The following is an 18,096-nucleotide window of genomic DNA, read 5'->3' as shown; positions in this document are numbered from 1 at the left end:
ATCCCCCAGTGAGGAGGGCTCTTAATGGAATAGAAGCAGGAGAGAGGAGACATAAGACGATAAATGGATGGGAATATAACCAATTGGTAATATGTGCATATATTAAAGTTCCTAAGAAAAATTTTTAAGTGACAAGATATATTACAAAGAGCAGGAACTAATCTGGAAAGACAAAAAGCAGCAGAGCCAGATTTAGATAGGGCTCAGCATCATGGTGCACATTGGTGGTCCCAGCTACTCGAAAGGTTGAAGCAGGAAGATCAAGAGTTCCAGGCAAGCCTCAGAGTTTAGGACAATCAGGGGTGACATAGTATAGTTCTGTCCAAAATCAGAAGGAAGTACTAGTACTAGAAATTAAAGATAAAGATTTACTTAGACTTCAATATGGCAGACATTTTGGAATTACTGTAACTGTAAAACCAGGGCGTGTGCTGCCTATCATCACAAATGCCAATGAGCAGAGAGGAACTGAATCTTTAAGTTGCTTTTTATTCAGAGGGGTGACAATCTGGGAAGGCAGAAGTTTAACACCCTAAGAAATAGCTTTTTAAAAAAATATTTTTATTTATTTGAGAGAGAGCAAGAGAAAGGGAAATAGAGAAAGAGAGAGATAATGGGGGTGCCAGAGCCTCTAGCCACTGCAAACAAATTCCAGATGCATGTGCCACCTTGTGCATCTGGCTTATGTGGGTTCTAGGGAATCAAACCTGGGTCCTTATACTTCACAGGCAAGCGCCTTAACCACTAAGCCATCTCTGTAACCCAGAATAGCTCCCCCCGCCTGAGGTAGGGTCATGCTCTAGCCCAGGTTCACCATGTAGTCTCAGAGTAGTCTCAGAGTGGTCTTGACCTCATGGCAATCTTCCTACTTCTGCCTTCTCAGTGCTAGGATTGAAGGTGTGTACCATTACACAAGCCAGAAATAGCTTTTTATATAATCTACAGCCAGTAGATTATATAGACAGAAGAGGAAGAAAGGAAACACAGGCAATCAATCACCCAGAGCTCAGATGGCCACATTTCTGAGACTTATGATATTTCTCTCTTGTTATCAACTCTTTGACTTTTCCCTCATTCTTGGCAAGTCTGGCTCGGGCACTTGTTTTTTTTTTTTTTGAGGTAGGGTCTCACTTTAGCCTAGGCTGACCTGGAATTCACTATGTAATCTCAGGGTGGCCTCTAACTCACAGCGAACCTCCTACCTCTGCCTCCTGAGTGATGGGATTAAAGGCATGCGCCACCACACCTGGCTTCGGACACTTTTTGAATGCTGAATCTAGTTAGTGTCAGCCAACATCAACCTTTTAGTACTCTAGGCACCACTTGGGCTGGAGAGTTAACTTCAAACAAGCACACTACTAACAGTGTGTACCTACTGAGCTATTAATGACATATAGGTACAGATTATTTTCTACCATACTGAATACAAAACTGCTTCTATCCATCCCCATCTCCTATCAATATGAGATTACAAATTTTATAATGACTTATGTACTAATGGATAAACATGATATGGAAGAAGACTAGGATGGACACTGAGGAAAAATCAGAAGGCAATACTAGAAATATAAACTACCATAATACATAAATGATAATGACATTGATGGACTCATCAGTAGCCATATGGTTGAGGAATGAATGGGTGAGTTAGGAGACAAGTGAAGACAAAGCAGACAGAAGTGTAAGGGAAAACAGCTAAACCCATATCACAGCTGGAAACTTTAGTAGCTCTCTACCAGCAACTGGCAGATCCACAAGCAGGAAGTTTAATTAATCAGATTAATTAATTAATAAATTAATGAGATTGTTTAATTAATCAGCATCATCAATCAGATGGATTTAACTGACCCCAATGCAACACTTCATTCAGCAAGATCAGAACACAGCTTCTTCTCAAGCTCACATGAAGCATCTTCCAGGACAGACTACATTCTAGGCAATACAACACAGCTGAAATTTAAAACAATAGATGTAATTAGCTTCAAGATGTTGGCACAATGCACCCAACCAAAAGCAATTGATGGGGGAAAAGGGTTTATTTTGACTTACAGACTCAAGGGGAAGCTCCATGATGATGGCATGAGCTGAGGCTGGATGACACCTCCTGGCCAACTTTAGGTGGTCAACAGCAGCAGGAGTGTGTGCCAAACAGTAGCAAGGGGAAGCTGGCTATACCACCCATAAGCTCGCATCCCCCAAAATACACTACCTCCAGGAAGCTCCCATTCCCAAATTGCCATCAGCTGGGGATCAAGCACTCAGAGCACATGAGTTTATCGGGGACTCTTGAATCAAACCACCACAACAGATACAAACAAAATGCGCATTTAGGCCACAGCTTAAACGCAAGAAGTCAACAGTGGAAAAATAATTGGAAATTTCCCCAAATGTTTAGAGAGTATACACTTCTAAATAGCACACTGGTTAAAGAGAAGGTCTCAAATTAACTTAAATATATTTTAAACTTATCCAGGCCTAGTGGCACAGGTGTTGGAAGGCTGAGGCAGAAGGACAACAGGTTCAAGACCTGCCTAGTGTGCATGATAATATTATGAATCCACCAATGCTTAACCCATTTCCTATGCCAGAGACCTCATGGTTCAATCATCCCTGGAGACACCCTCATAGTCACACTCAGAGGTGATTTTTTTTTTGTGTGTTTTTTTGAGGTAGGGGTTCACTCTAGGCCAGACTGACCTGGAACTCACTATGGAGTCCAGGGTGGCCTTGAACTCATGGTGATCCTCCTACCTCTGTCTCCCAAGTGCTGGGATTAAAGGTGTGCACACCATGCCCAGCTTCTAGGTGATTTTTAATCCAATTAAGTTGAAAGCCAACCCTCAAACATTTCATGGCACCTGAAAACTGCTAGCAATATTAATCTCATTTTAAAATACAAACAAACCCAGAAAACTTGGCCTTTATCAAAGAGCCCAGCTGGAAATCCTAGGATATCATATCTCTTTCTTTTCCTAGCATCTACGTTCAGAATTGCAGCTGTAATATGTGCTGTTCACCTCCATTGCTAGTGGCTCCAAACTCTGGCACCAGTTCAACACTTCAGGAAGTCATGTGAAGAAGCAGTGTATCAGATAGTTCCTAGACAGCCCAGAGTTGTTGGACATATGGTCCACTCTTTGATATATATTTTTTTTAACTAGGGTGTCTTGCTGTGTAGCATGCACTGGCTTTAAACTGGCAATCCTCTTGCTGAGGCAAGCCTCTCGAGTACTGGAATTGCAGGTGTGTGGCACCATGCTCATTATTGATCTACCCTTGTTCTGTCTGAAAAGAATTTCCTCCTAATTATATACATCTATGCCATGGGGGAGGGGACATGCCAAACCCTGCAAATTTTCCTCTATTCTTTCACTTGTATCTCTTCTTGATTCTACAGTAACCTGGATGTTATACATCCTCCATTGGTCTCTGCCATTCTCACATAGGTATTTTGATCTTTATGCTATTGAGTTGGTGCCTCCTAGACCACCATCTTTCTGCCTGGATTTCTTCTTTGAAGGAAGTGTGTGACTAGACTGGGCCTACCTGAATATTCAGGATACTCTCCCCATATCAAGGTCCTTGACCTTTGTGGTGGTTTGAATCAGATGTACCCCATAAACTCATGTGCTGAATGCTGATGGCAACTTTAGAAATGAAGCCTTGCTGCAGGAAGTGTGTCACTGGGGTGGACCTTGAAGGTTATTAGCTCCTAGCTAGCCAGGGTTAGCTTGGCCACTCTCCTGCTGCTGTTGTCCATTTGCTTTTAGCAAGAGGTAAAGCCTCACTACTTTACCATCTTTTCCCTGCCATCATGAAGCTTCTCCTGAAAGCTTTAAGCCAAAATAAAAACTTTTTCTTCCATCATTTGCTTTTGGTTGGGTGTTTCGTCTCAGTCTCAAGAAGGTAACTACATGCCAATCATGGGTGGCACAACCTTTAATCCAAGCATTGCAGAGGCAGAGGTAATAGGATGGCTGTGAGTTCAAGGCCACTGAGACTACATAGTGAACTCCAAGTCAGCCTGGGCTAGAGTTAAGACCCTATCTTAAAAAGAGAGAGGGGGCCTCGCCATGAACAGCGTCGGGGAGGCTTGCACTGACATGAAGCAGGAGTACGACCAGTGTTTCAATCGCTGGTTTGCCGAGAAGTTCTTGAAAGGGGACGGCTCTGGGGACCTGTGCACCGACCTCTTCAAGCGCTACCAGCAGTGTGTTCAGAAAGCAATAAAGGAGAAAGAGATTCCTATTGAAGGACTGGAGTTCATGGGCCATGGCAAAGATAAGCCTGAAAACTCTTCTTGACCCTGAAGGTGGATTCCTCACATTAGGAACAGAAAGGAGTCTGGATTTTGTCAACAAAGGCTATGAAGATAGACGTGGAATTTGATGAGTTTGGGATTTTTGTCTCTGCCTTCTGGATTTTCCTGCTTCTAGAAGATGATGAACTGTCATTCTTTTTTTTTTTTTTAATTCATTTTTCTTTATTTATTTGAGAGTGACAGAGAAAGAGACAGATAGGGAGAGAAAGCGAGAGAATGGGCGTTCCAGGGCCTCCAGCCACTGTGAATGAACTCCAGATGCGTGTGTCCCCTCGTGCATCTGGCTAACGTGGGTCCTGGGGAATCGAGCCTTGAACTGGGGTCCTTAGGCTTCACAGGCAAGTGCTTAACTGCAAAGCCATCTCTCCAGCCCAGAACTGTCATTCTTGCTTTGAGATGATTTCTCACTTGGAGAAATGTGCTAAAACTGAACAATTTCTTGGGATTATGGTTGCAATACATGGTCTGTAATCAGCTTTAAACACGCCTTGTATGTAAGTAATGATGAACTGGCCAAGGTGATCTTGATTTTTGCTGCAAAGGACCTTAGGTACACTCTATGGGGGTCATTGTCCATGAAGGCAGTCGGTTAGGACCTCTTTTTCCTCTCAGGGAGCTAATGCTCTTAAAAGGGGCGGGGCCCAGGCACTACGGTTCCAATCAATGAGGAGCACGGTTTTATTTTTATGTGGTAATAGTTGATTGTTGGTGGCCTGTGTTAGTGAAGGGGAGGAAGCTTTTTTTTTGGTTTTTTTTTGAGTTAGGGTCTCACTCTGGTCCAGGCTGACCTGGAATTAACTCTGTCATCTCAGGGTGGCCTTGAACTCACGGTGATCCTCCTACCTCTGCCTCCTGAGTGCTGGGATTAAAGGCGTGCGCCACCACGCCCGGCATTTTTTTTTTTTTTTTGGTTTTGGGAGGAAGCTTTTAACAGTGCCTGCCTTAACCCGAGTTGGATGACCAACTCAAGAGTTCACAGCATGGCTAACATTTACCATGCTTGGTTGCCAATGAAGAAGCACCTTCATTACAAAGACCTGCTGCTGCCGGTTTTCAACTCAAGCTTATCTGCACATCATTCAAAAGGAAAAATGCTGCCTCTGGTCAGATGCAGATGTGGGAAAGGTGCTTGCTTTTATCTGTCTACTGTGCCCTATATAATATCTGTAATCATGAAAATGAAATAAATTGTAACATTAGTTTTTATTAAAAAAAAAAAGAGGGGGGGAGGAGAAGATAACTACAACTTTAGGCACATCTCCAAGTATCCTTTGCAATGTAAGGTAAGTATTATTTTGGGGGACTGGAACATGGCCGTATTTGGGAAACTATTATGTCTACTACAGTGTTTTCAAAGGATTTTCACACATGACTTATTCAACATCAGTAATATAATAGAAACTACAGATTTCAAAAAGACAAATCTTTTTGCCCTGAGGTCATATGAAGAGTATTATTAAGGCCCTTCATAATGGAACTCAATCTACCTCCATATCACACAACTACACAGCATCTAATCTTTAGTCACAGTGAATATTTTCCTCCTTGAACATTTCCTGCCTCTTGACAATTTAGTATTTGGATTTGTTGCTCATACATCTGGAAAGGAATAACCAACTATGGTGGTTTGACTCAGGTATCCCCTATAAACCTAGGTGTTCTGAATGCTAGGTTCCCAGCTGATGGAGATTTAGGAATTAACACCTCCTGGAGGCAGTTGGGGGAGGGCTTATGGATATTCTAGCCCATTTCCCCTTACCAGTATTTGGCACACTTTCCTATTGCTATTGTTTACCTTATGTAGGCCAGTCAGGGGGTGATGTCCACCCTCTGCTCATGCCATTGTTTTCCCCTGCCATCATGGAGCTTCCCCTTGAGTCTGTAAACCACCATGCCCTGCTTTTTTATATTTTTTTTATTGACAAGTTCTATACTCACAGACAATAAATCCTAATTCCCTCCCCTCCCCACTTTCCGCTTCAGAACTCCTCTCTCCATCATATCCCCTCCCTCTCTTCACCGCCATCTGAAAAGAGAAGCTTCTCTAACCAAAAATGGGAATAGCATTGATATATGAATATGAGCATTAAGTGTCGTGCTTACAGGGCAGTTTGGTGAGCATAATATATGCATTTATCAAGACAAAAGCAGACTTTATACTCCTAAGGCTCATGACCTCCCCTGCAATAGGCTCTTGATTAGGTTTTCAGTACCAGGCATGTATTCCCTCCCATGAAGCAGGCTTCCAGTCCAATTAGAGAACAGTTAGTTTCCCTGACAGCAGACATGCCACTATTGCACCTGTTCAGTCATTTGGCCTGTCTGGCTAAACCTGAGGCTTCCAGTGTCCAATGTTTTCACCAGTGATGACTTCTGTCTTTCATGGGGCTGCATGCAGTGAAGCTTTTTCCAGCTTTCAGTTGGCTGGTCTACAGGGAGGTTTACAGCTCAGCACCAGCTTGTCTTCTCAGTGACCCCACTGCCCAGGCACATGGAGTCTTCAGCAACCTGTTGCTCGTGGGAGCCCAAGGGCCTTTGGCAATAGCCTGTAATGTTTTGGAGGCAACAGGGACCTCCCTGGCCAACAACTCACTGGAAGGTATCCCATCCCTGGCACTGAAAATTTCCTATAGCAATCTATGGCTTCTGGATGTGCCATTATCCAAAAAAAGTAGGCTTTCATATGTTTTATTCTTAATATCTTGTATTTTGATTGACCCTTTCCCCATCCTTCTCTTACTCAATCTCTTCCCCTGGCCTCACTTAGGCCATTCCACTCCCAGTAATCTGTTCTTCTACTTACATATATATAATACTATCCCCTTAAGATCTTCCCTCTCCTCCCTCCCTTTTAGCCTTTTTCTAGCTTACTGGCCTCTGCTACGAATTTTTGGTTCCAGCTCACACACAACTCTGAACAACTGTAGCTAGGATCCACATATAAGAGAGAACATGTGACGTTTGGCTTTCTGGACCTGGGTTACCTCAGTTAGTATAATCTTTTCCAGATCCATTCATTTCCCTGTAAATTTCATTTTTCTTTACTGCTGAATAGACCTCCACATCTTTATTATCCACTCACCTGTGGAGAGACATCTAGGCTGGTTCCATTTCCTAGCTACTGTGAATAGAGCAGCAATAAACATGGTTGTGCAAGTATCTCTAAGGTAGTGAGAAGAGTCATTAGGATATATGCCTAGGAGTGATGTAGCTGAATCATATGGTAAATCTATTTTTAGCCATCTCAAGAACTTCCACATTGAGTTCCACAATGGCTGTACCAGACTACATTCCCACCAACAATGTAGAAAGGTTCCCCAGGAAGGCGTTTTAAGAATAAAATTGGAGAGTGTCTCCTTTACAGGGAGAGATGACTGGTGCCTGAGAAAGTTACAGAAGTTTGTTAATCTTGGACTATGTCTCTTGACCAGATTTCAAAGGGGAAAAATAAATGCTCGATGTCTCCCTCTTTTTTGTTTTTTAAATTTGTATTTATTTGTGAGAAGAGAAAGAGAAATAAGAGGGAAAAAAGGAAGGGAGGAAAGGTGAGAGACAGTATGGGCACATCAGGGCCTTTTGCATGTGCCAACTTGTATATCTGGCATTAATTGGGTACTGAAGAATGGAACCTTGGCCAGCAGGTTTGAATACAAGCACTTCTAACTAATGAGTCATCTTCCCAGCCCCAATGTACTTTTTGTTTTATTTGACAGAGAGAAACACACACACACACACACACACACACACACACACAAGCACAGAGAGAAAGAGAGAGAGAGAGAGAGAGAGAGAGAGAGAGAGAGAGATTGATTGTGAATATGGGCACACAGGGCCTCCTGCCAATGCAAACGAACTCTAGACATACAGATTACTTTGTGCATCTGTGTTTATATGGGTTCTGATTTTGCAAGCAAGTGTCTTTAATCACTGACCTTTACCTCCCCAGCCCCCCACAATGTACTCTGAAATGGCTAAACTGACAGGTGTGGCTGCACTGAGATTGGTTTTGGCTCTAGAGGCAGATCAAAGTCAAAGCATGGGTTTCACATAGAGTGTGCAGATGAGCTGAATCCCTAAGGTCATTTGGAATCCTGCCAAAGAGCACTGTCTAAGGATAGCCTATCTTAAAAACATTTTTTTTTTCTTTATTTAAGTGCGTGTGTGTGTATATATGCCAGGGTCCCTTGCTGCTGCAAACAAATACCCATCTGGCTTTATATAGGTGGCTGGGGAATGGAACTTAGGCATCAGGTTTGGCCAGCAAGAGCCTTTAACCACTGAACTACCACACCAACCCCTGAAGGGCCAGACTATCTAGCAGAGGCTAGATGTGCCTCGGGACAGAAGAAGAAATTGGCACTGTATTAGAAAACTGACAATCAGTGCATCACACCCCTATCAGCTTTCCCCTTTTTATATTAATTTTTTTATTTTTTTGATTTATTTGAAAGTGACAGACAAAGAGGCAGATAGATAGAAAGAATGAGTGCGCCAGGGCCTCCAGCCACTGCAAAAGAACTCCAGACGAGTGCACCCCCTTGTGCATCTGGCTAACGTGGGACCTGGGGAATCGAGCCTTGAACCTGGGTCCTTAGGCTTCATAGGCGAGCACTTAACCACTAAGCCATCTCTCCAGCCCACCTTTCCCCTTTGAAGGCAACTCTGATACTCCTTCCACGGAGAGGTGGAGTGTTCTGCGCCTACCAATGGAAGTTCTAAGAACATTCAAGGACAACTGTTCTTCCTTCAGGGCAGCTCAGTCAATTTCCTTCACTCTTTCTAATTGAGGACACCACAAGCACGGAAAGAAACTGCCAGTGATTCTCAATCTGTAGCATCTAGGAATTCTGACATCTTATTAAAAGAGATGCTAAGCAAAACTGAGTTATTTCCTACAACATGAATTCATTCCCTTATTTAGTTCAATATGTAGCTGCCAGTCATATAAAAAGTTTGCATACTTCAGATGTGGTCATTCCCAAGGAAGATATGCAATAACTTTAACAGTATACACAGGGAAAATTGCAAAGAAGTACATGTTGGGCCCTCTCAAAATTCAAAACACCATCAGGATGGTAGAGAAGATGGGCCTTTTGGAGGTTATTGTTTTTATTGTATTTATGTTCATCACAACTATTTAAAGAATTAAAAAGCAACTCAAAGTCTAGTGAAATATATGTATACTCTGTGTATCCAACATAGGATTCATATTCTGAATGTAAGAAAAAAATTATAAATCAATAAAAGACTATGTACTCAAAAGAAAAATTAGCAAAAGGCCAGAAAAGCCATATAAAAAAATATAACCAACTGGCTAATAAACATCTGAAAAAATGCCTCATTCCTTTTAGTCATCAGGAAAATGCAAAATGAAAGCACATTAGATGGGGTTCAGAATAATTCAGCAATTAAACTACTTGCTTGCAAAGCCTGATGGCCCAGATTCGATTCCTCAGTACTCACATAGAGACACATGAACTAAGCAGCACATGTGTCTACAGTTCATATGCAGTAGCAGGAAGCCCTGGCATGCCAATATTCACTCACTCTTCTTCTTTCTCCTAAATAATTTTTTCTTTTTTACAAAGCACATTAAGGGCTGGAGGATGGCTTAGAAGTTTAGACGCTTACCTACAAAGCCAAACGACCCGGGTTTGATTCCCTAGGGCCCATGTAAAGCCAGATGCAGAAGGTGGTGCATGCATTTGGAGTTCATCTCCAATGGCTACAGGCCCTGGCTCACCTGGCTTTACTTGGGTACTGGGGAATCAAACTTGGATTCTTAGACTTTATAGATAAGCACCTATAACCATTGGGACATCTCCCCATCCTTGCATACTTTTAGTAGTTTTAGTAAGTCATAATATATATACTTAAATACTTAAAATTATTTCAAGAAAAATTAAAAACATCTGTAATCTTACCAGACAACACACTGACAATTTTGGTATATATTCTTTTAATCTTTTTGTTAAGATTTTTCTTGGACATAGGTATGTATCTTGAAGCAACAAAAAGATAACATTGGTTATAACAATGTCATTAACTTTAAATTTATTTGTGAGGCAAAAGTGTGTCTAGACCACATTGTGCATCAGGCTTTACACAGGTACTGGAGAATCAAACCCAGACATTCAGGCTTTGTAAGCTGAGCCATCTTTCTAGTCCATGATTTATTTATTTATTTATTTTTTGGTTTTTCAAGGTAGTGTCTCACTCTGGCTCAGGCTGACCTGGAATTCACTACGTAGTCTCAGGGTGGCCTTGAACTCATGGCGATCCTCCTACCTTTGCCTCCTGAGTGCTGGGATTAAAGGCGTGCGCCACCACACTGGGCTAGTCCATGATTTTTAAAAAATATGTTAAAATATACCTAAAACAAATACTACTTTTTTTTTTTTTTTTTTTTTGGTTTTTCATGGTAGGGTTTTGCTCTGGCCCTGGCTGGCCTGGAATTCATTATGCAGTCTCAGGGTGGCCTCAAACTCACAGTGATCCTCCTACCTCTGTCTCCAGGGTGCTGGAATTAATGGCATGTGTCACCCCACCTGGCTTACATTTTTTTTAAACTCCAAATTTCTGGGCTGGAGAGATGGCTCAGCAGTTAAGACGCTTGCTTGCAAAGCCTAAGGACCCGAGTTCAATTCCCCAAGACCCATGTAAAGCCAGATGTGCAAAGTAGTATGTGTGTCTAGAATTGTTTTCAGTGGCTAGAGGCCCTGGCATGCTCATTTATTCTCTTTCTCTCTGTCTCTTTTTCTTTCTTATTAATTTTTTAACAAATCCCAAATTTCTACCAGTAATTATTTCTTTTTAGAATATTTTTATTTATTTGCAAGCAGAGAAGATACCAAGAAGACAGAGTGGGCATGCCAGGACCTCCAGCTGCTGCAAATGAACCCAGTTGCTTCCACCATTTTGTGCATCTGACTTTACATGGGTACTGGGGAAATTAACTCTGGTCGTTTGTCTTTGCAGGCAAGCTCCTTAACTGTAAGCCATCTCTCTAGCCCCCAGTAATTATCTTGTAGAGGAAAGAGCTGAGATTGTTAAGGGGCCCAATGGGGTCAAAAGAATCATTTTTTTTTTCACTAATGTTCTAAAAATTTTAAAAAGCCAGGTATGGTGGCACACACCTTTAATCCCAGCTCTAGGAAGGCAGAGGTAGGAGGATCGCTATGAACTCGAGGCCACCCTGAAACTACATAGTGAATTCCAGGTCAGCCTGGGCTACAGTGAGACTCTAGCTTGAAACATCCCCCCCACCATTTTTTTTAAAGAACAGATTCAGTTTACTACTTGAATAACTAAGCATTAAACAAACCAACCAAATCCAAACATAACTGACACATTTGTAAAACTGTGAAGGGAGCAGCTATGACAAATGTAAGAGAACTGACATTCAGTCCTGTCAGGGAGAATGACTTCTAGAGTCTTATTCTGCCAATATTTCATGCCTCCTACAATGATTTCCTGATTCACTAGTTTCAAAATCATTAACATTGTTCCATAAAAATTATTGGAATAACCATACACCTCAAATACTCAAGTGGCCAAACTGTTTTTTATTTTTTTCCCTTCTAGGAATTTGTTCCTGATTATTAACCTTCAGAGACTCTTCAAAACAAAACAAAACACTGATTGAGAAATCAACTCAACAAACATGCATCAAACACATATTTTTAAATCAGGACCAGCTGCAGTTGTAGCAACAGATATTCCAGAGGAGACTGAATTCATTAAGCTGCACAACTATGTTTTATTTTCACAGCATATATAATTTGTTTGGGGGTCTACTGTCCAACACAGTTCACTCTCATTGTGATGGTAATGGAACATCAGAGAAAAACAGGAGGATCAGGTGAATGGGCCTTAGGATATCTGCATAGAATAGGCAGCACCTATTCATGTTGCAAGCATGTGATAAAGTTTAAAACATCTCCTTTCATCTGACTTTTCACTTTAGTGGGCTTTTATTTTACTGAGGCAGCAAGAAACAAGGAAGATGTGTGACTCAAGAGTTGAGAGAGACGAAGGGTGCAATAATCTACTGTGTCAATTTTGTACATTCCTGAGAGTTCCACTTGATGTCCTTCAGGAGCTGCGCTGAACCATACGTTACTGTTCTCCATTGTGCCACAGTACACTAGTAGTTTTCCTGTTACTTAGACAGCACACTGTTTTATTATCCTGTCATATGCTCATTCCATGATGTAACTATACTCAACAAAGAAGAACAGGTTTTATTAATTATCTAATTATGAAAGTTGTTAAAGGCTGAACTTGGTGGTACACTCCTGCAACGTCAGCACTCAGGAGGTATAGACAGGAGGACCAGGTCCTGTGGAGATGGCTAAATGGTTAAAGGTGCTTGCTTGCAAAGCCTGATGGCCCAGGTTCGATTCCCTAGTACCCATGTAAAGCTGGATGGATGTTACACATACATCTGGAATTTGCAGCAGCCAGAGGCTCTGGTGCACCCACACTATCTCCCTCTCTGCGCATACTGAAGGATCAGGAGTTCAAGACTGTCCTCTGATACATAGTGTGGCTGAAGCAAAGACAAAACAACTATGAATTTTTTTTTTTCCTGGGTAGGGTCTCACTGTAGTTCAGGCTGACCTGGAATCACTATGTAGTCTCAGGGTGGCCTTGAACTCATGGCAATCCTCCTAATTCAGCCTCCCAAGTGCTGGGATTAAAGGTGTGTGCCACCACGCCTGGCTTCAACAACTGTGAAATGTAAAAACAAAATTTCTCGAGATTGATGACAAAACTTGACTTAATTTGATCTGAGATGCTTTATAGTCTATGTCTGTCTGTCTGTCTGTCTGTCTCTCTCTCTCTCTCTCTCTCTCTCTCTCTCTCTCTATATATATATATATATATATATATATATGTACACATGACTAGCAGAGCCACTAATAATTTACCACAAGAATAATAGTGCATTTGATAATGGTTTTTACCTTGGGTTTTTAGAAATTTTAACTGAAATATTTTATATATAGCCAATTGTTCTTCTAAGTTCTGAAAAACTTGGATTCCAAAACATAATGCACTTAGTCAACATTCTTTCTTTTCCTTGCATGTATCTTAGTAGGTGTGATGTGGTGTGGTACATACACACAAGTGTGTGTGTGCATGTGTGTGCAGACGCATGTCCCACACATGCATGTGCTGAGCCCAGAGAAGATGATTGAGTGTCTTCCTTAACTGTTCATCTGTAAATTTTTTTTGAGACATAGTCTCTCACTGAACCTAAAGCTAAACCTACAGCTGCTGTTTTCATAAGCCCAGTGATTCTCAGGTTTCTGCTTCCTGCAGTACAGGAATTATAGGTATGCATGACTATGGGTGCTGGGGACTTGAACTCAGGGCAAATCAGGCCTAAGCGCTCTTACACAGTGAACCATCTCCCCTAGGTTTTTTGTTTCTCGAGGTAGGGTCTTGCCTTAGCTCAGGCTGACCTGGTATTCACTATGTAGTCTCAGCATGGCCTTGAACGCTCAGCAATCCTCCTACCTCTGCCTCCCCAGTGCTGGGATTAAAGGTGTGTGTCACCACACCTGGCTTCTCCCAGGTTTTAAAATAAAATATTATATAGCAGTTATCTCCCTACACTGTTAATGATGTGTTGCTTCTAACAAACTCATGACTGCTCCTACAGTATGTCATGAGAAGGAATTTCCAGGAAAAGACAAAAGGTATGTTAGCACCATATACAGGCTGCACAGAAACTGATATTATGATGGTTGAGTATGTGAGGCAGCTGTCAGATACGGCATAATCCCAGGAATGATTCATCCACAGGTGGTGCACAACAGCATGGATAACAGTTGTTCTCCTGAAAATGAAAAGTCCCATTCCTTTGAAGCTCTTTGGGGACAGAGCTTTAGGATGTACTTATTCAGCAGTTCTCAACCAAGTTAGATGTTTAAATCTACCACAGTGTTTTCTCAAAGTATGCAAGTATGAGCAGGCCACTCCAAAGCAGAGTACAGGCCTTACCTTAAAGCATTCTGGTTTACCTGGTCTAAAAAGTTGCCTTGGCATCACTGTTTTTAAACTTCTTAAATAATTCTCATGCGCAGCTAGAGCTAAAGAAAAAAAATTCTAAATTTCAGCTAAATCAGAATTTTGGGGGCCTGGACCAAGCATAAGTACATTTTCTAAAACATGCCCAAGTGCTTCTGAAGTGTACCTCAAATTCAAAACCAACAGCTTCAGCCTACCGAGTTGATTGGCTTAAGGATTAAAGGTTTGAACAGTTTTGTTTTCCTTTCTTATCCAATTCAGCTTTCAACCTATAACCCTACAATAGCAGGGACACTAGTAGGAATTTTCAGCTGTATTCATTCTGGTGGTTGCTTGTTCATGGAGTTCTTTCTTGATTTCTTTAAGACTGCAAAAGGGGCAGGGCAAGAAAGGTATGGAAATCATACGAGCAACATTTTAAGATATATTTAGTAAAATAACCCACTGCTTCAAAATCTGTTTAGTATAAGGTAAGATACAGTGAAGAACAAAGTTGAAAATCGGAATTCACTTTGGCTGAGGCTACAAGGAAAAAGAAAGCACAACTTAGAAGGCACATGATGAGACCCCAAATAGTAAATTACAAACATAATTAGGATAAGTTTCCAGTTACTAAGTGTTCAAGATGACAATATGGAATCCAAATTCCTGTATGTATATCAAAGCAAGCTAGAAAATGCATTAAAATGATGAATTCAAGACAGTTTCTGTTCAAAGAACAAATATATAATAAGGTACAATTTTTTTTCCAATGCTGGGAATGAAGCTGGAACATTGAGAATGTCAGACAAATCCTCCACCACTAAGCTACATCCCCCTCCTCCAGCCTGAAGGTGCAATTTTTAAATAATTTCCTTTGGTTTTAGTAAAAAAATAATTTTCTTCATACTTCCTAATAAAAAAGACATTAGCTTGAACAATTACATTATTAACTAGGAAGAAGGGAGAAAAATGTGGAGCATGCCACACAACACCCTAGGAACCAATCTCTCTACTTTTCACAATTCTAACTGGCAAGGTATTGGGAAAAGCCTATACCTGTGTATTTATTTAGGCTTCCACATATCAGCTTAAGCCATTTAAAAGAGATGTAACTTTGGAGTAATTGGCATAGTGGCATTTCTCTGCTACAGCTAGGAAACACTGTAAAATAACATCACTTTTAGTCATTACACTGGTTTAAACAAACCAAATAAATTTTACATAGATGTAGACTTCTCAGTTCATCAAATTAGAACAGAGGAGAAATATAGCTCCATTATTTAAAAGCCATATCCACAAGAAAATACCCATAAGTTCTATGCAGTCTTGTCTTTCACCATAAAGACATTAGCTATTAAAAAGGGCTTTGATGAAAGAAAATATGTGATTCCATCACAATGGATTATGGAAGGAGCTAGCATTCCCACTATACCATTACAATATTGTTCATTAAGATAAAATTTGGAATTGTAAATTTAGCTGAACTCACCAGTATTAGCCTATGGAAATGAACTAAAATTCACTCTCTGGGCCAAAACCCCCAAGCAGCTGTTGGGAGCAAGAGGGCCACCAGCACAGAGGAGAACAGGTTCACCGCATTGTTATCCAGAATGGGTTTCCCTGCTACATGCTTTGCCTCCTTGGTTGGGCTGTTGACCACCATGCCAGTGCTTTCATCCAAACCTGGAGCGGAAGAAAAGCAAATGGTGTGGAAAACCTAAATAACCTTAAAAAAGAAGTAACAAGCAATGAAGGAGAATGAGAGCAAGACAGCTTTCTTTGTTTTTATTTTTTATTTATTTGAAAGTGACAGACACAGAGAGAGAATGGGCACACCTGGGCCTCTAGCAAACAAATTCCAGATGCATGGTGCCACCTTGTGTATCTGGCTTATGTGGGTACTAGGGAATTGAGTCTCAAACCAGGGTCCTTAGGTTTCACAAGCAAGCACTTAACTGCTAAGCCATCTCTCTAGCCACAAGATAGTTTTTTTTTTTTTTTTTAATAGGCAGTCAGCCAGGGACACAGACCTCAGAACACAGATGTCATCTTGCCTGTCCTGGCAGGACTAGAACCCTCATCTGATCCTGTCTCATTAAAGATGGTGCTAAGCAATAACTCCTCAACAGCACTTTGTGCTTCTTCCTCAGCTTGGCATACCTGTGAGCTGGCCTCTCCTGGGTCAGCCTCTTGAGTCCATCAATCAGTTGGGTTTTTCCCTTACATATCTGAGTCTGATGACAATACACATCTTTATTGGTGTTTGACCATATGAAAGCATGAGTATAAATCCTCTTGATCTCCCTTCTTCCTTTGGATCTGTCTGGACACAAGGTTATAAATCTCTTGATCTCCTCTCCTCTTCCTATCCTGTGGAGGGGAAGATTTCTTTTTGTCTGTGTACTTTGTTGCCTTATTTCGGGATGTTTTCCTGCTTAGCTACATATACAAACTCATTCATTCTCCTGCTCCCTGACTCTCCTGGTCCTTGCTTTGGTAAGCTCTTTGGGAATGGGGAGGATTTTCTTTTGCTGGGTCTTTTCCTGCTGGTTTTCCGTGTGCACCTGGTACTCAGTGCTTTCTTGCCCAATCATGTGTGTCACCCTCTCTCTTGGTTTCTTCTCCTTCCTCTGGATCCCTCATGACACACATGTGAGTTCTTTTGGTCTGTACTTTCCTGCCTTGCTTTGGAGTGTTTTCCTGTATGCCCTCTTTGGTACATGTGTGCCCTCTCTTTAAGCTGAGTCCTTTACGATCTTGTAGTCTCCTCTGACCTCCTATGTGAGAGGGATCTTCTGGCTTGGGTTCTCATGCTTTGCTTTCCACGTGAGTAAGCCCCTTCTCCAGAGGCATCTTCCCTAGAGATGATCCCATGCAAGGGAGATTTTTCTCTGTCTTCCCACCTCCCCTTCCCAAGCTGGGAAGGGACACAATCTCTTTTTAGTTTTGGTCTTTCTGTTATCCTTCCCCCTGGATCTGAACTCTCCCTAAAATAAACCTTGTAACTCACAATTTACCCTTCTCTGAGTTTGTATTTTCAACTCTTTGCTAACTTGGATAAGGACTCAAAAGTTGAGGTCCATAGGCCTGGAGTCTCCTGCATCTTTATGGAATTTAATCCCTACCTGGATCTAAAATCTAGCATCAGCCCTTTTCTCCAGAAGGTAGACAATATTTGAAAGACTCTCAGTAACTTCTAAAATGACTTTAGTGGATAATTTAATGGTGAGATACATGGAACCCCCCATTACAAAATGTCTCATTGAATAACTGAGCTCTGGCATACCTCAGTATTGGTCTTTTAATATTCCTGGAGTTGCCTTACAAGTGGGTGGGAGAACATGAAGACCATGGAAACTGGTATAGGTATGCCTTCCTGTCTTCTTCTCTGTCAAACCTGGGAAGCCTGAGAGTTGGGACTGAATCTGGGCTACCCTGGCATTGACAAAGATGAAGCTGCTATAGTTCACACGTTTATGTCCCTCCAAAATGAAAGAATCGAAGACCCAATGTGACAGCATTACAAGGTGGGACTTTCCACAAATAATCAAGCCTGAGGGCTGTACTCACATGGACAGGACTGATACTTCTATAAACAGGAGTACCAGGGAGCTTGTTGGTCTTTTTGCCTCTGCCTTTGCCCACAGGAGGACAAGGCCACAGCAACAAAATGCTACCTTGGAAGCAGAGTAAGCTGTCACTAGACCCTGCATCTGCTGGGGTCTTGATCTTAGGCTCCAGAGATTTTTGGTCTT

The 18,096-nt window shown here is 41.6% G+C and overlaps 2 protein-coding genes across 7 annotated transcripts in view; one reads left to right on the top strand and one right to left on the bottom strand.

Moving 5' to 3' along the window:
* The first annotated feature begins 4,073 nt into the window (after positions 1–4,073).
* LOC101596268 (TP53-regulated inhibitor of apoptosis 1-like) lies at positions 4,074–4,305 on the top strand. The gene has a single exon (XM_045151440.1). The coding sequence runs from the start codon at positions 4,074–4,076 to the stop codon at positions 4,302–4,304; it is 231 nt and encodes a 76-aa protein (XP_045007375.1). The 3' UTR covers position 4,305.
* A 9,501-nt stretch (positions 4,306–13,806) lies between these two features.
* The window catches only part of LOC101613387 (transmembrane protein 19), a 58,854-nt gene continuing 54,564 nt past the window's right edge, over positions 13,807–18,096 (bottom strand). For 5 of the 6 annotated variants that reach the window (XM_045151737.1, XM_045151738.1, XM_045151736.1 and 2 more), the window contains 2 exons: positions 15,831–16,024; positions 13,807–14,726 (listed from right to left, as the gene is read on the bottom strand). In XM_045151737.1, coding sequence (XP_045007672.1) covers positions 15,861–16,024 — 164 coding nt within the window. In that variant the 3' untranslated portion in view covers positions 13,807–14,726; positions 15,831–15,860. Of the gene's footprint in view, positions 14,727–14,804; positions 14,882–15,830; positions 16,025–18,096 lie in introns of those variants that run through there. The other variant, XM_045151735.1, reaches the window with a different exon arrangement.

Source organism: Jaculus jaculus, chromosome 6, assembly GCF_020740685.1.
Source record: "Jaculus jaculus isolate mJacJac1 chromosome 6, mJacJac1.mat.Y.cur, whole genome shotgun sequence".
NCBI lineage: Eukaryota > Metazoa > Chordata > Mammalia > Rodentia > Dipodidae > Jaculus > Jaculus jaculus.
This window is presented reverse-complemented; position numbering and strand designations above follow the sequence as displayed.